The 17,275-nt window shown below is 46.4% G+C and overlaps 1 protein-coding gene across 4 annotated transcripts in view; it reads right to left on the bottom strand.

Moving 5' to 3' along the window:
* Positions 1–8,942: 8,942 nt before the first annotated feature.
* LOC135385462 (ras-related protein Rab-37-like) overlaps positions 8,943–17,275 on the bottom strand; it is a 29,426-nt gene continuing 21,093 nt past the window's right edge. For 2 of the 4 annotated variants that reach the window (XM_064614791.1, XM_064614793.1), the window contains 2 exons: positions 10,163–10,306; positions 8,943–9,859 (listed from right to left, as the gene is read on the bottom strand). In XM_064614791.1, coding sequence (XP_064470861.1) covers positions 9,749–9,859; positions 10,163–10,306 — 255 coding nt within the window. In that variant the 3' untranslated portion in view covers positions 8,943–9,748. The remainder of the gene's footprint in view (positions 9,860–10,162; positions 10,307–17,275) is intronic. The other 2 variants (XM_064614792.1, XM_064614794.1) reach the window with 2 other exon arrangements.

The raw sequence follows: 17,275 nt of genomic DNA, 5'->3' as shown, positions 1-17,275 counted from the left end.
GCGCTGTATTATATACCTGCATGTATTTCGGGTTCCCACAAGCACAATCAGAGCATCGTCTATCCCGCTCACCTACCTGCCACCGTGCGTTTACGTAACGCCACCGTGTCAGCGGATTTAGCAGGTTGACATCGCACCAAGACATGAGAATGTTTCGCTGCATGGCACGGAAGCCGCAACAACTAGAAGCCTTCCATCCTTTTCTATTTTCTTAAGCTGGGGCACGATACTCAAATACACCACGTTTAAATCATGTTTCAGCCCACAAAGGCAAAGCATTGAACCGTTATGCAGTGGTTTATCCAGAATCGCAATCACGGTGGGGGAGGGGGTTGAAGAAAATTGGGGACGGGAGTCATTATTCCAGTTACGTCGCTTACGCTACGCTCGCTACATAGCTTAATGTATCATTGGCGACATGTATATATAGATGAAATAACACGGGCCCCCATGTAAGGGGTACACATGGAAAATAGTATTGGGGGGCGGTCGCGAAACATTTCAGGGGTGCTAGGGGGTGTAGTGGGGTCTGGATAAATCGCTGGTATGAATTATATGGATTATTTGCATGGTCGGTAGCGCGAGATTCCTGGCTGTGCCCAGATGGTGGTTCCTCGGTCCAATAGTAATGCATCAGTAAGGGGGGGGGGGGGGGCGATAGATGACTGTCTACGTGAACTCACTGGCGACTTTGTTCTCTTAGCATAATGTTGCCATAATGCTTCCATGGGTTCGGTGCGTGTTCTGGTATGTACGCTGACCAGTACAAGGGGTTCTACCCTGCTTCCGGATCGAATGGCATAGATGCACGCTAGCTGGTGGATAAACTCCATGATAGGCAAGCCTATGCGATAGGGGGGGGGGATATATGTTTATTATATATAAAAAAAGCCTGCGCGATGGGCAATGCACGTACGCATATATTAAGATATATAATTTGTTATTTTACCAACCACCAACCAACCAACCAAACGATGATGACATGGGGCTTAATCCGGCCACCAGGCTGTGCGCTGGCCCAGTGCCAATAGACGACTTCAGAAAACCCCGCTGTGAACCATGGAAACTGGCTGGTAACAAAGAAGCAGAAGGTCCCCAAGCTGTTTCGATTCCTTCTCTCTCCACCGATGGCCCACAAGGAGTCAAGGTCAGCGAAAACTAAACGTGAACGGCAGTTCATTGAGTAAGCTCCCAGGATGCAGCGCGTACGGAAGGAGCACTGGAATTTTCTGAAGCCGTCCATCGTATATAGAATGAAAGATGGTGATAGAGATGACAGTTGATCTAATCAAAGTACGGCTTACAGACCTGTAATTGATGACAGAAACTCCCAAAACTGAAGGACGCCTCGACGCATATGAGTGGGACTCGAGGGCCAAAGGACGACGGTCAAATGCATGCATCGCGCGGTGCACGATTTCGCATTCCCGCTGGCATACGTGGCAATCCATGAGTAGGTGGTGTAGGTCAGCGGGTACATTGCATGTGGCACCAAGGACCGACGGCGCACGGGCAAGGCACTACCTCATAATCGGGGTAAACGCCCGTTCAGTCGCATGCTGCGAAGAAGGGATGCGTAGGGTCGCGTAAGGACCAGTGTTGCGGATTTGGCCGCTCAAATCGGATTTAAATCAAATCAGCATTTTTTCTGAAGGTAGTAAATCAAATCCAAATCAAGTCCGGATTTAATTTTGACACGTTAAAACAAATCCTTTTAAATCCGGATTTGTTTTCCCGGACCTAAATCAAATCCGCTTTTAAATCCGGATTTATCGAATCTTTTGACAAATCCGGGAGCCAAAATTCGTGCAGTAGCATTACTAGACCTATAACCGTGTCTACAAATTACTAATACTGCACGTATTCACTAAACAACGCTTAAATAACAGCGTCACGTGGCACAAAGAGCAATAAATTTCGTCTGACTAACGAGGATATAAAGTGCCAACCTATCAATCCGCTGGCCGAAATTTTATTCATATTTTAGGACATAAATTTTTGAGTTTAGAAAGACATTTTCGGTTACGCCTGCTCGGCGTGTACCAGACTATCAGTCACCACCTATCAGCCTGTGTCAGGCACGGATCCAGACGCTCGGTTTGGGGGGCGGTTTCTTTGTCGCAGCGCGTAGTGGGGAGGGGGGCAGAGGGAAATTCAATGTATAAACTCACGTTTTGGGGGGCGATTGGGGGGGAGCAATTTCGCGAGTTGCTTCTACTTGCAGCCGTCTGTTCGCTCTACCACAGGATATATAAATGATATCTACACTCGATAGAGAATCAGTTTGCGGTTCTAATGAATCTACCTTCAAGCGAATGCGTGTACCCGCTCATGAACAATAAAAAGTTCCAAATCGTACATTTTTTTTTGCCGGAAGTGCTGTGTTCGTGAATTTTTTCGTAGCGCCCCTTTAAAGTAGGAGTCACAGGACTTTTTTCGCATGCTGTCTTGAACCCATAGTTTTTATCAGCCAAATTTGAAGGATGTGGTAAAACAAGACGCGCGTTGCTATGAGGTCAAAGTTGGGAAAAAATTCGAACCAACATACGCCGCCGCAACCTTCCGCCTCTCCATATCGGAAACGGTTCATCGGATGGAGTTGGAAATTATTGCATTTGTCATCAATCGAGATGCTATCTAACATAAATATTTTTTCATGGAAATTAAAAATTGTCAATTTCCCACGCTTTTCGATTTAAAAAGGAACTACCGAAGAGTGGACAGGAGGCGACCTGACTGTGTCACCTCTAGCGTTCGCACGCCCCGTGCGGGCAACGGGCATGCCGAGCGTGCTCCTTCTTAAAGGTTGAAGACGCGCAGCCATTTCGGATCGTTGGGATCGTTGAATGTGGATGTTGTATTTCACGCGCGACCAGCCGCCGTACGATTAGCTGGAAGCTAATACTGGCCGCGTTTTGGAGGGCATGAGTACTGCCCCCACAGCTAGGCAGTCCCGAGCATTGCTCGAGCCCAGAGCTGCGTCGGCTTGCAGTGTGATAGCATTAGATTCCTCCTCACGAAAAAAAACTCGTGCTCCGTCATTTAATTCCCCGTTGGTTCAGACGGCTCTCCTCGCCGGTGCGTAGCCGACAGCTGGCCACTCCGCCGCGCGGAATTGCGCAATGCCAGTGGAAGAGGGGCGCAAAAGGAAGCCCAACGAAAACACATGTAATGAATGAATGATGGGAGTTGAGTTGAAGGCATCCAAAAAGAAAATAGTAAAACTTTATCGAAAATCAGCCGCACTTTCTGTTGGATTGCCAACACGTAATTCGTTAAGTGCCCTTAAATTTTTGTGTTACACCTAAATAGAAAAAGTGATACTAAAAGTGCATTGAATCGTAGATGACTGGCTCGCTCTGGGAGGGGCGGTGCACAACCCTCACCTCCATCATCACGTACGTGTTCGTGTTGACTCGGGCTTCACGGGGCATGAACAGTGTGGAGTTGGTAGGTATGGTACAGCTTCCCAAAAGCGGATTTTGGGTCAGGAACTTCCTCGTCATTTAGCACCGGGCGAACACGCCTGAGTGAAGGAATTCCTATCGCGGGCCTATAGGCTCAGCTACGCCCAAAAACACGCGCCTGCGTCGATTTCTACCATCAGTACTCGAAAGACCACAGGTCGTTGGTTACTATACCCTGGGGGTCACAATTAACTGGATAGTTAATAAATCGTGGGACATATTACGAATACTTATACTAAACATGTAGCAGGGGCGGATTTAAGGGGGCGGGGGGGGGGGGGGCGACCGCCTCTCATACGGTTGTGTTCCCTATGTAAAAACCCTGTCTCCTGGACGATGCTACGCCGCAAAGCACGACATTTCCTTAAGACCGCCCTCCCCCCCATCACAGACCCTTAAATCCGCCCCTGAGCCCATGGGTCTATTTTAATGGTGACGTGGCTTTGTAAAAATTTTCCTCGCGCAGTACAGGCTGTTGTAATCAAGGAAAAAAAAAAAAGTACGCGAGGAAGAGTGGCACATCTTGCCATCATTGTCCGTGGGAGTAGGAAAGGCTTTAATTCCCAAAATCACGAAATGATAGGATGTGATATATTTATTATTCGTTTTTACTTTGTTTTGACGTGAATGCGTGTACCTATTTGCGTTCCATATGATGACGAAGACCAATAATTTGGCGACATGATTTGGCAAGCTTGAAACGGGTCGTGCTTGAAGACTCAGCTAGAGGTCCATGGGAAAGGTGCCGTCCAATCGACAGAATAACGTTAACTGCGTTCAAAGAACTGCACCTGGTGTTCCCTCGGTGATTGTGATTGGAACAAAACGGCTACTCCTGCCGCTCTGGAGAGAGGACGCCGCTAGTGCGTGTGCAGATTTCAGACAAGGTCACATCAATTCGTGTAGAATGCGCAACGGCGCTTCGCTCAATTTCAAATCCATGCATCTTGTGAGGGAGCTTGGCGAAATCCACGCGCAAATCCGCTGAAAAAGGGGCGATTGAATCCAAATCCAAATCATTCGTGGAAAATGCGATTGAATCCAAATCCAAATCATTAGTGGAAAATGCGATTCAATCCAAATCCAAATCCTGCCCATATTTTTTTTGCGCAAATCAAATCGCAAATCAAATCCGCTAGCCAAATCCGCTAGCCCTCCGGTGGGATTTAAATCAAATCCGTGGATTCAAATCCGCAACACTGGTAAGGACACGAGGAAGCGAATGAGAGAGACGAATCAACGGCATGGAACAGAGAGTAGGATGATATGTTGTGCAGCCACTGAGATCTCGTTCAAAAAGAAAACCACTCCCAAGAACAAAAGGGAAAAGGTCGAGTTCACCGAATCCCTCAAGGCCTTCAGGTTCCCACGGCGACGGTATATGAGCTGCCATTTCGTTTGTGTCTGTTCCCGTGCAGTCGTCTGCTTTGGCATCTTGCTTCCGTCTGGTTATTTGGCCTACAGTTCGTGCAAATGGCCAGCTATATACCAGCTCCTGCGGCTCCCAACTGCGTCCTCATAGAGGGTATGCACATACTTGTATATCATCAAATGATGAGAAACCTGTGCTCTACAAGTCATTGCTTTTGCTAGTGCTTTTTTTTGTTCAAGCGAACAAACAAGCCATTGCGTGAAATTGCGAAAGTCGACGAAACAAGAAATTTTTTTTTGATATCTAAAGAAACAGTGTTGCACCCGTTACCCAAATAATCAAACGTGATACCGACACTCGTTGGTTAAGCAAAAGCCAGCGAAATACCGATATCGATACACGTTTTTAAAGTTACACAATACCACTATCGTATTTTTTTAAAAAAGTCACGCAAGGCTTTCTTCGCGTGTTTTGCTGAAATCAGATATAAGCGGCACCGAAAGCGCACTGCTTGAACATAATTCACGCCAACAATTGATTGATGGCTGGAAACCACAGACGAGTCCCGCCCGCACCGTTGGCTTCGCCAGTGATATTTCCAGGATTTTCATTTCGGGTGGAGGGGGGAGGGGGGTTGGATGCCCGATAGGGGAGGTGTGATGCCCACACCTGCTGTGGTGTTTTTGGCATTCCTAGCCGTTTTCTTTTTTTATGGGGTTCTGAGACGTTGGGGGTGCGGGACCTGCAGGGGGAATCACTGTGCTCCACAACTAACCATATGTGCTGATGATGTCTGCGTCCGCATAGCAGGAATGAACACGGACAAAATTAACGACCCAGTCAACGTGGCACTGAACGTAATCCATGAGGTATTGTTAGACAGGGGGCTTGAAATGTCACCAGCAAAGTTTCAGTGCCTTGCTTGCATCACCCCAAGGAAACATGTTGGTATAGAGACTCGCGACGCCTCAGGCATCAGTAACATTCCTCTTCCAAATTGCAAAACATATAATTACCTTGGTATCACTATTGACAGCGGCCTGCAGTGGACGAAGCAAATGAACGAAATCATCTCTAAACGCAGTTTTTTTTTTAATAGCAAGCGGGGACTTTCCATGGCTAACCTCCCTTTTAGCAAACATATCCCCCATCTCTAAAATAAAGGAAGCATCTGTTATATCCATGAAAGCTAACGTCCAGTTAGCTACCCTCGCAATACGCCGAGAAAATTTCCCTGCTTGTGCCTTTTTCATAACCACTGCACCGGTTGCCTTTGACCGGTTGAATTTGAATTCAATTTGAAATACAGAAAATTTTTATACTACGTATGACTGTGCTTGCACTGCGCGAGCCACTAGCCTTCGTTGTAGATAAGCGTCATTCTGAATGACACGTTACCCGGCAAAAGCCAGTTGTTATTAGGCAGCTTTAGAATAGGATACCCAGGCGCTTTGGCTCCCCAATGAAACTGAGGGTCGTTGATGGCCACCGACTCAGAACGTCGCTGATCTTCAAATGAACGGCTTTCAGACTCGACTGTGGGAAAAACGAGTCAGAAAGACGCAAAATATATTGCTAGGACGAGATTTGCGGTAGGTCCGCACCCTGAGCTCTGTTATTCAAGGTCGGAGACGTCGGCAATAGCAGACGCCACTAATCCTGTTAACTCTCTGGCGTAGTTCTCCGGTCGAGATGTACATCGTGTGCTCCGCACTCCACGTTTGTTACGCGCTATCCCGAGTTGTGCTGAAAGGGAACCTTCGGTTTCGCAGACACGTGTAGGTCATAGCGTGGGCTATATAACTGCAAAATATGAAGGAAATTGGAGGTGGGGTTTTTGAGAAACGCGAGTTCAAAAAAACCCATTTCTGAAAACATAGCTGTACTCTACACCGCCTTGCCGAAAGGGGGCAAAGTACAGACATGTAAATCTGACTTCAATTTAAAGAGCACGCGTCGACCTACACGCCGGTACATCATATATCACGATGGCGTGTATAGGAGCAGTACAGTAAAGACAAATATTGGAGAAATCAGTGCGCTCGCACGGGGAACCTCAGAAGAGCAAGCAAAGTATCAGCAGAGCACGACGCGTAGCTTTGACACACGTTTGAACCCCCGGATCCCGGACATTCGGGAAGGAGACAACGTCAAGAAGCACCTCAGACTATACCTTTGGCAAACCCTACGCCATCATGAAGATGATGAAACAAGGAGGTGTCCGCAAGTCTTTGAGTTACTGGGCACTACGACCCAAGCAGCACACAATATTGGACCCATATTGGCTGGGCATTGGCGATGGGGGCTCCATGGGACCCGTTTTGCCAGGATATCCACCATATTGGCTCAAACTTGGCAATATGGGCCCCATATTGCCCATGTACACCCTATATTGACTGAAAATGCAGAAAATGGTACGTACCCGTGTTGGCATTCTGGTACCAAAATGCCCAAGCAGCACGGCAAGATTGGACGTTGAAGCGTGTGAAATGCCCAATTCACTACGTCGTTACATCCAACAACTTCACGCAGATGATATACATTGTTCAAAACAGTCAACATATACGTTGCGATCCCACTGTAACATGCACTGTAACGGAACAGCTGAACTTTCCACTTGGTGCAAAACAGCTGCCATCTTGCTTCGTGATGTCAATGCCATTCGGTCGAACCGACTGAGAGCGTGGTCATTTGCACGAAATCACGCGTCCTACAACTAATGCGTATGCGCGACACTCGGATGGGATGTTTCATTCGGGCCAAAATTTCGCTGGTTCCTCTAATGACAACGGAATTGTGGCAGCTAAAGCAAAAAACACAATGTTTGTTAGGAAGTGATGTCTCTTCTGTAACGCTAGGTGCTTTCAAGTTACTGCTGGCAGTGTGAGCTGCTGAGGCGTATGTCCGTCAGGGTCAGGAAAGTGTTTCGTTCCTTTGTACTCTCGGAGCGCGTTGGAAATTTTTGGTTCATACATCATTGCGATCCCAATAAAGGCTTCTGATGAGCGTAGTTATCTGGTACTTAAGATCTTTCTACCTGGTCAGTGAGGAGGTTCTATGTGTCCCTGCTTGGCTTAGTTCCGGCACCTACGGGTGCACCGGGGTTATCAGTACCGCGTCAGATTGCGTGGCGCTATGCTACAGCAGAATGGTTGGACTCTCGTTGTCCAAGTTTGAGTCGAGGCTTGCGCACGATGTCCTGCCACTCAGGGATCGTTTGTGTAGCTATGGTCTCACCTCGCGCTGCCCTTTGTGCTCTAGCCTTGAAACTGCGCAGCACGCTATTCACGAGTGTCTCGTTCCTGACGTTTTGTGACACAGAGTTAAGGAGCTGTATGAAGTTCCGCAGGTTCGCTGGAGCACCATTCAGGCGCTCCTTCAACCACCCGTTTCAATCCGGGATAGAAGGCAGTTTATTCTTTTGGCAGTAGATATACCAAGTGTGGATAGCACACTGCATAGCGGTACACAGCGGTACACAGCGAAACCCTCACACATTCTAAGCCTCGTTCGAGCGGGTATTCGCAGAGTCCTACACAGGGAGAGAGCAATTCTTGGTGCAGTGGAGTTCGGAAGATGCTGGCTAACTTCATCTGTGCTCTTCGAGGAAACGCATGGAAGGTACGTTGTCCACTACTAAGTCATTACTTTCCTTCGTGCCATTATCCCGTACTTTACTCTCCGCAGTCTTGGTTTGTTGCATGGCGACGACAAGCACGAACAGCAATCATTAACGTGATGTGATTTCACAGCCAGGAGTTGATATTGCACTAGTTCTAGTTTTAGTCCTAGTTTGTTGAAACAGTTATATGGGAGCCAGTCCATGTGACTGCACTTCCGCTTCGATGCCAATACATGCCTAGTCTAGTCCGTGTGAAACGTTAGAGGGAACCAGTCTCTGTGGCTGGTCTTCCCCTCCGATGCCAATACATGAGGGATGTCTGGCGTTGACAGCTCGTGGGACTGCCTGGGCGTTTCAGCAAGACGGGTGTAGCACTTGTTCTTCGTTTTTATGGCGATGCAGTGTTGTTTTTGTGACGCTCTGCAACGTGGATCAGCAAGAAGATCTCCAGAAATGCAAAATCAAGAAGAGAGAAGTAATATCAGTGGTGGATATTATACCGGATAATGCTTTATTATTACACGGATTCCCCATTTGTGTTATCACTGAACTATTGGCCCAATATGGAAAAAATGGGCTTTCCAATACTGGCAGCCTATATTGGTCCCATATTGGCAGCCCATATATTGGACCAATATTGGCCTGCTGCTTGGGGAAGTACCACTTTAAGGGCCTCCATTGGAAACGTCGTCCCTTAGTAAGGGACGACGTAAGGGGTAAGGGACCCTTACCATTCCCGGACGTATAGACTGTAATGCGGGAGTATGTAGCGAACTATGACTATAGGTTAGGGGGTAGAAGAAGAAGAGGTGAGGGAGTGAGGAGGACGTTCTGGGAATCGGTTTGGTGCAACAGATATTCAACATGATGGACCAGGGCGGTGGTTGAATTGAGGCTACTATGATTTATTGATGGATAGGAAGGTCACTGCTGTACGACGCATCCGGCATGCCTTCTTAATACGTCATGAGCATGTGGCGATATAATGGGGGGGGGGGGGTGGCACGTGGGGGAATGTGAGCTTAGCCTGACTTCTCTGGGTTTGTAGCTGGGTGCACCAAGGAAGGGGAAAAGCGAGGGGAAATACGATGGTGGTACAGGAGAGGGGGAGTGCTGTCCCTCTTGCTCTGGGATTTGAGTAGTCCGAGAGAACTTCCCTCCGTAGCCTTCACTGGGATGCTCCTTGTACAATGGAAACCACCAGGATGATTGGCGAAGATACCTCATCAATGCCCCCGATGCAATGCGAGATGATAATGTAGGATAAGGTTTTGGAGTGTATCACTGTCAGCAACATTTCTTACGCCGGCGAACATGCCCTTCCTTTGGAGTGTTCGATGCGGACAGCGTCAACGTTTGTTCTGCCTCCATCTCCATTGTGTGGAAGACACCTGCACGCTGTCAGAAAGCAAACAAACGTAATGCGTTAAGGAACTGAAGACAATCTACATTAACATCTGCTGTTAGTTCCTATTTCAATGAATCAACCTCGGAATAGACGTTCGTAGAGTGCACGACCCTGTTACAATTAAGTAAAATCATATCAGCAGCGCGCAAGAGGAACATTCGGCGTTGCCACCTGAATTACGTAGTTACGGTCATATATCTAATCTTCTATATCTAATAATCTAACTTTAAGAGATACTAACACGAGGACTAGTTCCTATGCCCACAGAATTCTTCTCCACAGAGCTCTGTTACCTTTGCAATAGCATACTTTCTCGCAATGCTGAAAAAGACGTGATCCACAGAGAGCTTGTCACGAGATGATGCCTCATAGAAGTCCATGCCAAATTTATTTGCCAACATTTTTCCGTCTCCAGACGCCACTTTCCTGGATGTCATCTGAAGGTAAGTGATGAAAACAGGATATGTATATATATATTTGCACCCCAGAAGGTGTTAGACGTAGTAAGCTGCTCCGATCTTCGCATTCAACCAGGGTGTCGAACCTAAACGTTTTTCGTTCCGGTTTTCGTTCCGGTTACATCATAAACGATCCGGTACCGGTTCTGCTCCGGAGCAAAAAGATAACTGTTCATACCGGTTTTTAACCGGTTTCGCTTCTGCTGGGAATATTCATCCCCACAAAAAAAAATGTTACAAAATGTAAACCCGTTTATTCCGCATACGTGGTATTTAATAGACAGATGTGAAATTGGTAGCTCCTGGTTCCTGTAGGTTACTGTCTGAATGAGTCTTCTCCTTTCATGAAGCGCATGCTACAAACGGACTTGTTTGTCGTGATGTCATACGTAAAGTACTTTCTTGTTGGGTTGGAGCGATCGCGTCCCATCCGAATGTCTGTTGCTACTGTCTAGCCAGCAAGCACCACCGCACGAGTACGACGCAAATCGAGGAACACCTTCACTCACAAACGCGCTCGACGGCTCCGTTATATTTGCTTCGTGTCCTGTCCACAAAAGAGTTGCCACATCGCACGGGCTTGCCCTCGCGTATACGTAAATGTATTCAACTTAGCTGCTCTCAAACAAGGGACGCGTTGCGCGACATTACCGATAAAGAAGCCGTTATGCAGCCCCCTTGGGTCGCTGTTTAGTTGAGGAGAGTTTGGGGGGATCAAATTAAAAAGAACACTACGGCACATTGCTAGAGAGTCGCATGTACCTCTAAGTCTGTGTGCGTGCGCGAACGATAAACCATTACAAAAGGAGCCTAAGGGTCATAGTATACCAACATACATTCCACCGTAACCGTAACCCTCGTATAGTATCCATGACATGACTTCAGAGCACACGACGTCTGTTTCATTCGCCTATCCGTATTCCAAACCGGCGAAGTTTTTTCTTGGACCGAAAACCGTTACATATATTTTTCGGTTTCCCTCCTGAGCGAAAAAAACGTATACGGTTTCGATTCCGTTCCGGTTCGCACCAAAATAGCGGTTTTTTTTTTCGGTTTTCGGTTCCGGTTTGCTCCGACACCCTGCATTCAACTCTGACGAGAACAAGGTTATCTATGACCTGTTTGGCAGGTTTTGGCAGTCTCCCAACAGCACTGCTTGCGACAGCCAGACAGAGCAGAACGAACCAATTGGTTTTTCGCCAACTCCCGAACACCACACTCTTTGCGGGGTGCGAACCTCCCTGGACTAACACTTACTGCAGTGGATGCCGTAATAACAGTGTGGTACCTAGCAGCGCTACTACTAGTGTGACTACCGTATTCGCTACTTTTTTTTCAGTGGCGAGCTAGCGACTCACTACGTCTTACATTGCTTACGGAAAACGTATTTTCGCTAAAAATTGGGGCAACGGCGGACTTTTTCTTCTCTCCCGTTACTTTCAATGAAATGGAAAATGTGACACACAGCGGGGGAAGAAGATCGACACCGACGAAGCAGTGCCTCTGACCATTTATTTAATTTAGGGATGTGCCAACCGAATCCTGGAATTTTAGGCAGGGATCCGAGATTCGCGAATCCGAATGCCATTGCCCAAAACTGCAAATCGTATCTTTCGAATCCACCAACCACGTTTGTTTGTTTCGTTTTTAAAATTGGCGCCTCCAAGCCTGCTTGGCCGGCGGCCCCCGGGGCACGATAAAACCACAACACGAAGCTCCGATATTAGAAGTTTAAAAGTAACACGGTTTTGCTTTGATTGCTTCTTAGTTTTATGGGGGGAATTCAGCCTTTTGAGTTTATGTATTTCTTGTAGTCGATGAACAACATGTTAAATAAGTTACACTTAGGAAGGTGCATATGCCCAGACAGCACAAGATGTTGCAGCGATGTTTCATGCGCGCATTCGTCGTTGTAGCAATATACTTGCTTCAGTATTCATGCTATGTCTCAATGATTGCGTAAAGCTAACATTGCGAAGATGTTACTGAAGCAATGTTGAATGTGTTACACTCAGGTAATGTGGCGTTTACATTGTTGATGCAATGTTTTGCAAGCAATGTCAATGCTATGTTGCAATTGCATTTCTCTCAAAACGCTTAATCAGCGACGTAAATTCAACGATTGTGCAATATCTTTATTTAATTGTTTTTGCCGTGTTTCAAAAGATGCATAGAGCTAACAGTGTGATTGTGTTTCCGAAGCAATGTGCGTGTGCTACACTAAAGAAATGTCGCAGTTACATTGCTGATATGGTGTTTGAGAATCAATTTTAATGCAGTGTTGCAATAGCATTGCTCACAAAACAGTGCATCAGTGACCTGATCTTGGCGTTGCAACACTATCATTATATCGATGTGTCGACTGTATTTCGAAGGATGCGTAGAGCTAACAGTGTGACTCTCTTACGAGAGCAATGTTGCACATGGTACATTGAGGAAACGTCGCACCTTAGAAATGTTACTTCTAAGCAACGTCTGAAACACTGCAGCAACATCGAAACAAACATACTGCTGCAATGTTGCACGTTTTGCATGCAGCATTTCCGAGGCACTTGCTCAGAGTGCTTCAGTAACACAATGTTTGCACGATCTTGTTCTATCTGTAATTCCCACCAATAAACAATGAATGAAATGTTCGGAACTTCCAGTGACGTTCACACGTCATTTATCAGTTTGTTTTTGACGACGTGTTCAAATGTTGCGGCAATGTTTCATGCACAAATGAAATGTTACCACAATGCCTCTAGTTCAATTTTGGTGCAGTATTTTGAGGCGATGCATTTCAGAAACATTACGATTATGTTACGCAGCAATGTTTCACGTGCTGCAATGAGGTAACATTACAATTAGTGTGACCATTATGGAGATAATTAATTCAGACTGTCAGAGACATTCTGGGACAACACTGGCGGATGCACTATGGCAGATGACTATGGACAAAATGATCGAGACGAGGACAACATAATCTCAATGAAAATTAATCTGTCCGAGAACTTGAAATTAATTGCAATCCAATTTTTACGCACATGTGAATGCGCGCTGACCCTCGATATGGCGTTCTTCCACAGCATCAGTGCGACCACAGCCCTTGAGCCCTCGCGTGGCATAGTGGCTAGAATGATCGGCTTCCGTGCAAAGACTGGGAGTTCACACGGGTTCGAACACGGGTGCTGTCTGCGCTTTCCCAGAGCATCCCTGTAGGCTTTCCAGACGAATGTCGGCACCATTCCCCTGAAGTCTGCCCAGGAGCAGGACGATTACTGAATATGAAGCATACTGTGTTCACTTACACATATATCACCAAGACTGTAGTGCTCCTCCAGCGTTCCTTTTGTAACGTTGCTACACTGTAAAGTAACTTGTCATTGGCAGTGTTGCACCAACACTGCAATATCACATTTTTTGCAATGTTGTTTCTGTAATATTGTTGCAAAATAACGACGCCGGCCTTTAGCAGTGTCACATCAGTATTGCAATGTCACACTTTTGCAATGTTGCTTCAATAACATCATTGCAGCATAACGAAAGCGGTCATTAGCAACACAACATCAATATTGCACGGCAATATTGGTGCAATGTCACTGCAACAATTTGTGCTGCCTGGGTGGGTATGTCTCCTCCCGAAATTTGTTCTTTATTAGACAGAGATATCAAATTCTGCTTCAAAACACTGGTTCTGGGTCAAAATCGCGAGTCAAAAACCGCGACAGCAAAAACCGCGAGTCAAAAACCGCGAGATCCAAAAATCGCGATAGACAAAAATCGCGATAGGAAGCATTAGCGACACACAAATATCGCGACACCAAAAACCGCGAGTAGGGGAAAACAGCGGCAGGCAAAAAACGCGACAGCCGAAGACCGCGACTAAAAACGCGACAGCTAAAAACCTTACTCACTCTCCTTTAGAAGGGAGGATGAAAGGGGGGCATGAGGATATGAAAAGTAGGCTAACTTCCATTCCGGGAATGGGGCCCACAGAGGGCCATCCTAAAAATTTCAGATTAAGACATTTGATGAAAGTGTGTGTGTCAATTTACCTGGTAGCACGAAAGGTTTTGATGTATACAGTTTGTTTACCAGAAAAAAAGAAAAACTCACATAAACATGACGTTACAGGGTCCATACGTGTTCTGGTTCGGTGGTCAGTGGGGGTCAGGGCTCTTTGCCGCCGTAAACCAGTTTTGCTAGTCCCCCAGGAGAATTGGGGACAGAAGGAGCGGCCGAATCATGACCGATCCAGAAGCAATGCTTTTTCAGAGCCCCGAACAGCCGAGTGGCAGACGACAGCTAAGGCGTCAGCGCGAGGTCATGGGCAAATCACAGGCTGGTACTGCTCTCCACCACCGTTGCGCACACCGGTCCCTTTTTGCGGCGTACTTTAAATTCAATTTCTGCGATAATTATGATACTGTGGCGTGAATTACTTCTCATGGCGCATCTTACTGGCCTAATTAATAGTTTTATAGGAAGAAAGCAGGGTATTAAAAATGATTTCTGTGCTACTTTAAACTGCAGCTTTCGATGTGCTCAATCTGTATACTTCACACTTGTGCGTAACGCGTTACTTGTAATCAATTACATTTTTTAGTAATTTTTCGAGTAATCGATTACTCAGTAATTGGTTATATTTCCGGCAGAGTGAACGTGATAGCTGACGCGGGCAGGGAATGAGTATGAAAGAACTGATGTTCTGAGGCTGGAACAACATAGAAGGGAGAAATACATACAAAGCCTCAATAGCCTCATTGAGGCTTTGTATGTATTTGTCCCTTCTATGTTGTTCCAGCCTCAGAACATCAGTTCTTTCATGTTCAACAGTTGCCGCCTGCGTCGATCCCGTCGTATGAATGTGTGTATAGTGAGCAAAAATGTGAGAGTGAAAGGAGGATGAGTGAGAGAGAGTGGCCGGTTTGTCCCTTCAGATGACGCACCCTGGAAGTCACTGAGAAGGCGTGTTAGCTTAGCTCAATTGGTAGAGCTCTGGACCGGCAATCCAGAAGATGTGGGTTCGAGTCCTACACCTGACTAACCTTTTCGGTGACTTTCATCTTTCATAGGGAATGAGTGTAGTATATGCCATTCTCTAGCTCTTCCATGTCCGTATTTGTACGAGTAATTTCGGCGTCCGGCGGAGACCAACATATTTCAAGTCTTGTCAAATGTCTGAAACACTGCCAGTCGGCACCGGCGTGCTCAAAAAGTATCCTCTTCAATTCTATACAGGTTTGCTCGCGGGTTTTGGCCATCGCGGTTTCTGCCTATCGCTGTTTTGCCTGTCGCTATCTTTGGACGTCGCCTTTTTTGCTTGTCGCTGTTTTTGACCCTCGCGGTTTTTACCTGTCGCGGTTGTTGACTCGCGATTTTGTCTGTCGCGGTTTTTGACTCGCGATTTTTGGCGGTCACCCTTCTACGGCCGGAGTGAATGGCTGCTTTGTAAGAGTGTGGAGGAGATTATGTGAACGTCGTGATCTAGGCTACAGACCGGTTACAGAAGAATGGAAGGTTCACGAACACGTGGACGAAATGGAAAGATAAGGAGGTTAGTGGTTACGTGGGGAAAATTCCAGAACCAGCAAAGGGTTTAATTTAATTAATTTTTTCTTTTAATTTTTTTTAATACAAAGTTGTGGCATGCAATAAAGAAAGTAGAAAGCAGTGGCCATGCAGAACATAACAGATGATAATGGAGGTAGAAGGGAAAAGCATATTTTATTTGTGAAGTGTTTCTAGGGTGCCTTGTGATTTGTTGATACCGGACGGGTGAAGAGCGTTGAACTTGTATATGAGATAAGACTCCCTATCACGTCTGTCACGTGTGGATCTAAGCCCGGTTTCTAGAATATATAGTTTAATGTTGTCAAAATTGTGACCAGGAACGTTAAAGTGTTCGGCGACTGCTTTGGGGAGTTTGTTGGACGTGTCGGTTCTGTGTCCGGTAAGGCGGTTGTTCATTTGTTGGCCTGTTTCACCAATGTATTGCATAGAGCAGTCGCCGCATTCAATGCAGTATATGACATTGGAGCTTGTGCATGTGAATGCGTGGTTAACGGGGTGGGTGTAATTGCTCGCAGTGCTTTTGATGGAGCTAGCGTGTTGAACGTGCTTGCATGTTTTGCAGCGCGGGAGGTTGCAGGGTCGTGTTCCCGTGTACGGCGTGCTCGTTTTTCTGATTTTAGCATTGACCAAGGAGTCTGCAAGGTTTTTTGCGCGTCGGTATGTCACTTGTATGGGATTTGTGGATATATTGCTAAGTCGGTCACTGCTTTGGAGGAGGGGCTCGTGCTTCTGTAAATGGCTTTGATGTTTGGAAGTGCGTTGGAATATCTTGTGATGAAACTTATTTGGCACGCGTCAGGATTTTTTCGGTTTTCCAGAACCTCGTCTCGATCGAGTGTGAGTGCCTTGCGACGGAATTCGGTTAGGAGGGAGTCTGGATAGTCCCTTTGTGCAAGTGTACTGCAGAGTTCGTCAAGCTTCTCAGCGTATTCTGTGTCGTTTGAACAAATTCTGCGTAGTCTTACACTCTGCCCATTAGGAATTCCAACCTTACAGTGACGCGGGTGGTGACTCTTGAAGTGAAGGTATTGTTGTTTGTCAGTTGGTTTTTTGTACAGGGTTGTGATGAGGTTGCCGTTGTCTAGTGATATTGTGGTGTCGAGGAAGTTAATTAAGTGAGTTGACTGTTGTGATGTGAACTTTATGTTGCTATGCGCGGTGTTCAGTAGATCTATGAACTTTTGAAATTCATGTTCCCCGTGTTCCCATATTATCAGTATATCATCGATGTATCGAAGGTACACCGTGGGTTTTAATGAGAGGGCGCTGAGAACTTTGTTTTCTAAGAACCCCATGAAGATATTTGCGTATGTGGGTGCAACAGGTGTGCCCATACTTGTACCGTGTACTTGTAGGTAGTATTCGCCATTGAACTCGAAGTAGTTCAGTTTA

The sequence above is a fragment of the Ornithodoros turicata genome, chromosome 2 (genome assembly GCF_037126465.1).
Source record: "Ornithodoros turicata isolate Travis chromosome 2, ASM3712646v1, whole genome shotgun sequence".
Classification (NCBI taxonomy): Eukaryota; Metazoa; Arthropoda; class Arachnida; order Ixodida; family Argasidae; genus Ornithodoros; species Ornithodoros turicata.
This window is presented reverse-complemented; position numbering and strand designations above follow the sequence as displayed.